At 35.2% G+C, this 5,241-nt stretch overlaps 1 protein-coding gene across 1 annotated transcript; it reads left to right on the forward strand.

The window, feature by feature from the left end:
• Positions 1 to 2,015: 2,015 nt before the first annotated feature.
• Positions 2,016 to 5,021, forward strand: LOC113288936 (proteasome subunit alpha type-7-like). The gene is made up of 3 exons (XM_026538096.1): positions 2,016 to 2,279; positions 3,452 to 3,866; positions 4,584 to 5,021. The coding sequence occupies exons 1-3, from the start codon at positions 2,107 to 2,109 to the stop codon at positions 4,743 to 4,745; spliced, it is 750 nt and encodes a 249-aa protein (XP_026393881.1). The 5' UTR covers positions 2,016 to 2,106; the 3' UTR covers positions 4,746 to 5,021.
• Positions 5,022 to 5,241: the final 220 nt, after the last annotated feature.

Raw genomic sequence — 5,241 nt, forward strand, 5'->3', positions numbered from 1 at the left:
CGTTCGCTGCTCGGTGTTATCGAAGTGCTGTGAAGAACATCTGAGATATTGTTAAATATTGGAGACTTATGCCGCTAAACCTGTAAAAACATTATATACAACGCATCAAATGTCTTAAGCAAAGAGATTACTCGCCTCACTACACCTATGTGGTCGTTTGATTACGGTTTCCATTATCAAGGTACAAACTTTTCATCTTTATATCTTGTTTTGATAGGGTTTACTGTTGAATTGGTTGTATACATGACATGATTATGATTTTGTTTTAATGAAATAAAAGAGTGTTTGTGTCATTGTTATCGTGTTGTCAAGAATTTTTGATAAGATAGAACCAAAACCTCTGAGTAATCTGACTGTTTTAGTGAATCTGCATATAAATTGTTCGTATTTATCCCAAGAAGAATCTTTGGAGTGACTGATTGGCATTGTAATATATAACATTTAGTAATCAAGATAGTTATACATATCCAACAATAGCTTCGATGATTAGTCCATATAATACTGCGTTGATTTTATCTTGATACTGGAAAGAAAACAAAAGGAAGAATATATCTAGAATTTTGGCAGCCCATTTTGTTTAGCAAGACACGATATCTTCTCATGGTTTTAGTTTGTAATACTGGGTTTTTTGTATTTTTCAGCCCAAATATATTTGTAGTGTTATACTTAAGGTTACATAAGAGCTCACATCAATTATTTACACAATAGGATTCTCCGTTCCTTCACAAGATATGAGATAATAATTTTAGTAAGATCCTAATAATTAACTTTAAAAAGAAGAAGAAATAAACATCCTAAGTTCACTGTAAGGGACGCCAATGTACCGTGGTTTTTGTAATAGATGTCAGTTCAGATTAGGATATGATTTTCATGTGGAATAGAGATTTGGTTATCAGAAACACAAAAAATACATAATATCAAACTTGGTGTAATCATGTAAACACCGCGGAGCATGTTTTAGTATCTGCTACTTAATTGGTTATCGTTGTTGTGGTGTTTTTTTGTTATTATCTTATTAACAAGTCTACTTTTTCGTCGGTTTTGTAATAGTTTTCGTTTCTGACTATGCTGAACCTTATTTACTTTTTCCACCGAAGAAAATCTGTCTATACTACGTTGTCTTTGTCACATATGTTTATGAAAGTGTTGCCGCAACATTTGAAAATGGGCTATCAACTTCATGTATTGTGAAATAGTTATCCAAGATACAGTTAGATGTATCTCCTAATGACAATCTACTATGTTGGCAGTGGCGGAAAAATGTGCAGATGACACTGTGAGTTGAACCAACAAATCAGCTAATCTGTAACGTGGAAGATAGTTGAACCAACAATCTACTATGTTGGCAGTAACTGATTATGGGCGACATACTAGGTGTTAACTAAAATATTTTGTTGATGGCACTTGATGTTTTTGGTTGAGTTTCGACTTTTGTATTTCGGTTAATTAATGGATACAAGGAGTGACTGTTTCTAACGGAAATCTATAATGATGTTCATATTTACGTCAGATGCATCCTACTGCTTCGTTTTAACTTTATGTTTACGAGACCAAAAGAATGAGATATTTCCAGAACAACAGAATAGGTATAAGGGTACCACTTTGTCGAAACTCTCTTATTTTTCTTTTATTTATGTAAGCAAGGAACTATATTCGATTGAACCAACGACTTGATTTTGGTGTGATTAGAAAAAGAAAAAATAGAAAATCTTTTCTATATCAATTGTCTATGCCTTCAAAATTATGGCAACCGGAAGACTACACGGTCTGATCCTTTTGCTTATGATGCTGTGTTGTTAAGGAGTATTATGTTACATTCATATGTAATCTCAACTGGCCAACGGGCAACTATGGATACAACCAAAATACGCACAGACATTACCAAACGTCACTTGCAAGTGCCTACAGGGTCATATGTTCTAGTAGGGAAGATTAAAGGAAAAAACGGGCTATGTTGGTCATTTCGATTAAAAAGAGGTACTCATAAGGAGTGCCTTGTTGCAAAAGAAGCGTAAATCAACATATAAAACGCCGATTCTTTCTTTACTCTCTCACACCAAAAAAACAAAAAAAACTCAATACTAAATTCCTTCAGTGAAGTAAAGAATGGCGCGATACGACAGAGCAATCACAGTATTCTCACCAGATGGTCATCTTTTCCAGGTTGAGTACGCCCTGGAGGCTGTTAGGAAAGGAAACGCAGCTGTAGGTGTTAGAGGTACTGATACCGTTGTTCTTGGTGTCGAGAAGAAATCTACTGCTAAACTTCAAGATTCTAGGTAAACCCCTTTTCTCTATCTCGCTGTTTTAGTATGGGTTTTGTTATTTAGATCTATATTTGTAACTTTTTGCTTCAGATTCTGTTCGTTGAAAATGGTGAAATTGGTTTTAGTTGAAATTTTAGGGTTTCTGTTTGATGAGGGTACTTTAGGGGAACTAAGATTGTGTTAGCTGATTAGCAATTGAAACGGATACCTGGATTTGATTCTAGAGCTCAATTTCATTAAGCTAGGGTTAGGCTGTCTTATGTACAATGAATATTTGGTCCATGTTTAATCCTTTATCTGTGAAACACTATCAGTGGATTGGAATTCCAAAATTTGTTGTGCCAGAAGATAGATTCTGATTGTGTGCAAGTAGCTCTGAGTACAAATTGGTACTACTAAACATATCTCCTATTCTGTTTGGATAAATTAAGTTCTTTTGCTTGCATCTAGTTACTATGGATGTAACATGATTGATAAAAACACTAGGAGAAGAAATGTTGGTTAATGAGGCTCTGATGACCTTCTTATGAATGAGAGGGTTGCATTCTAGACCTGATAATTGGGAAGTTTTAACCAACGCTAATGTTTTTTTTTCTACATTATACTGTAATTTATCCAAAAATGGACAGCATGAGTAGTTCTAACTGTGGTCTTGAATTATAGCTGAACCCCGTACTATTGTTGTTGCCTTGCTTGTTATTCAGCCTATTGGTTGCAATTTCTCTGTGTTCGTGTGATTAAATAGTTCCCCAATGTCATCTGAACTACAGTGGTGTTGATCTCTTGAGTAATGCATGTAATAAGAAAGCAGGATTAAGATTTTGAGCTTAACTAGAGGGAACCACGTCATGGTTTTCTTTGATTATAAGAATTGTTATTCCTGGAATTTGTTTTAAAATTGGTTGTTTTGATTTGATTACAGTTAATTGTGCATCTGTCTGTCTCTTTTCGTTGTTTCCGGTTATATAATATGCTCAGCTAGAACACACAATAGGCTCGACTTGAACTCACCTTGGTATCTGCTTATTAATTGTTATAGCTGTTGAATTATGATATCAAGGATTCATGGTATTATCCTAGTTTGAGGTTTACTATGTGTTCTGCAGCTCATAATTATGACATATGATGTCCTTGCGTAGCTTACATTGATTTTTTATTTATTTTCGCCTTCGGTGTTGTTGCAGATCAGTTAGGAAGATTGTTAACCTGGATAATCACATTGCTTTGGCCTGTGCTGGGCTTAAGGCAGATGCACGTGTTTTGATAAACAAAGCAAGGATTGAGTGTCAAAGTCATAGACTCACAGTTGAGGATCCCGTAACTGTTGAATATATCACTCGTTACATTGCTGGTCTTCAGCAAAAGTATACACAAAGTGGTGGTGTGAGACCATTTGGGCTATCAACTTTGATCGTGGGTTTTGACCCTCACACTGATGTTCCATCACTCTATCAGACTGATCCCTCAGGGACATTCTCAGCTTGGAAGGCTAATGCAACAGGAAGAAATTCCAACTCTATGCGTGAATTTTTGGAGAAAAACTACAAAGAAACTTCTGGACAAGAAACTGTGAAGCTTGCTATTCGTGCATTGCTTGAGGTATGCTTTCTTCTTTTTGGTTTTTGTTGTGTTGGTTATAGGACGTCACTATAGGGTTCCTTGTATGATGTATATCCAAGTAAGTCAGATACCCTCAGCTAATCTCATGACCTTGTTAAGTTAATAGTAGTTTTAATAATCATATCCACTTGACTTCAAGCTTATGAAGTTATGCTAGCTGTACAAAAGTGTGTTTATCCTTAGCTAGCTACGATGACCATATAACATATGAATATGATTTGAATGTTTCATTGCATTTTAATTAAGTTTTTAGTGTGCATATATTTCTGTGAGCCTGTTCTTCACAAAAACAAACTTTCACAATGTTTGTTGCGATTTTAATTCATGGTGCTTTGGAAAAGCTGAGGCAATGGATGAATTATATAGAGAATAAGCTGCTGATTTAGGATCCTTGCTGGCATCTTAATCCAAATAACTATCACAGATTGAGATGTAACAAATAATTCTTAGGAAATTAAAAAAAAAATGTAACAAATAACAATCAATATCAGTAGATCTGATTACAGCAATCAACATTAATAGAAAATAAATAATAAAAACTTGAATTACTCTTAAATTAAATAAGATGTCCTGAGGAACTTATTTACATGTTACTTGTTAAGTAATATGTTTGGATATGTTACTTGTTAATTAATATGTAGATCTGGTTCTTCGAACTCGAAATGCAGTTCACTAACTTGGTTCTTTCACATCTAGGTTGTTGAAAGTGGTGGGAAGAACATAGAGATAGCTGTAATGGGAAAAGACAAGGTGTTGCGTCAACTCGAAGAATCTGAGATTGATATCATTGTTGCCGAGATTGAAGCAGAAAAAGCAGCTGCGGAAGCTGCAAAGAAACCAGCTCCAAAGAACACCTAATTTCCATCTCCTAGTAAGTTTTGTCCAATTGGCGAAAAATTCTGGATAAAGGTCTGGCAGTGGCTCTTTTGACTGGCATATTTCCATTAGTTTTATCAGATTTGGATTGAAACTGCTAAAGCAGATCTGCTATCCTGGTTTCAGTGATCCATTTAAGAATTACAACGCTCAGTGTTCTGTAAGAGTTATGTTTCTTTTACTTAAATGGACCGCATCTCTAGAAATACATATGTTTTCGTTTTGAACATTGTTCTTTATTGTTCTTGATGGGTTTCATTATTTGTGTACTCTGGGGATGGGGGGTTGCCTTGGGCACAGATGTGGATTATTTAGGGGGGCATAGATATAAGGCAGGCAGATAATAGCTAGGTGGTAGAGAACTAATTGACATGCACTCATTCTCTGTAAAATTTGTAAAATTTATTACTGTGTCAATCCTAATGCTGAATGCTGGAAGAAAACTCGACAGAATGTTCCCAAATCCTTCTGTAGACCC

The sequence above is a fragment of the Papaver somniferum genome, chromosome 6, assembly GCF_003573695.1.
Source record: "Papaver somniferum cultivar HN1 chromosome 6, ASM357369v1, whole genome shotgun sequence".
NCBI lineage: Eukaryota > Viridiplantae > Streptophyta > Magnoliopsida > Ranunculales > Papaveraceae > Papaver > Papaver somniferum.

What these genes read in the sequence shown, in the direction of transcription:
- LOC113288936 (XM_026538096.1), top strand. Translation starts at nt 2,107, where the DNA reads ATGGCGCGATACGACAGAGCAATCACAGTATTCTCACCAGATGGTCAT. An exon ending in GCTAAACTTCAAGATTCTAG is followed by an intron (nt 2,280 to 3,451) that starts GTAAACCCCTTT and finishes GTGTTGTTGCAG; the next exon opens with ATCAGTTAGGAAGATTGTTA. An exon ending in CTATTCGTGCATTGCTTGAG is followed by an intron (nt 3,867 to 4,583) that starts GTATGCTTTCTT and finishes TTTCACATCTAG; the next exon opens with GTTGTTGAAAGTGGTGGGAA.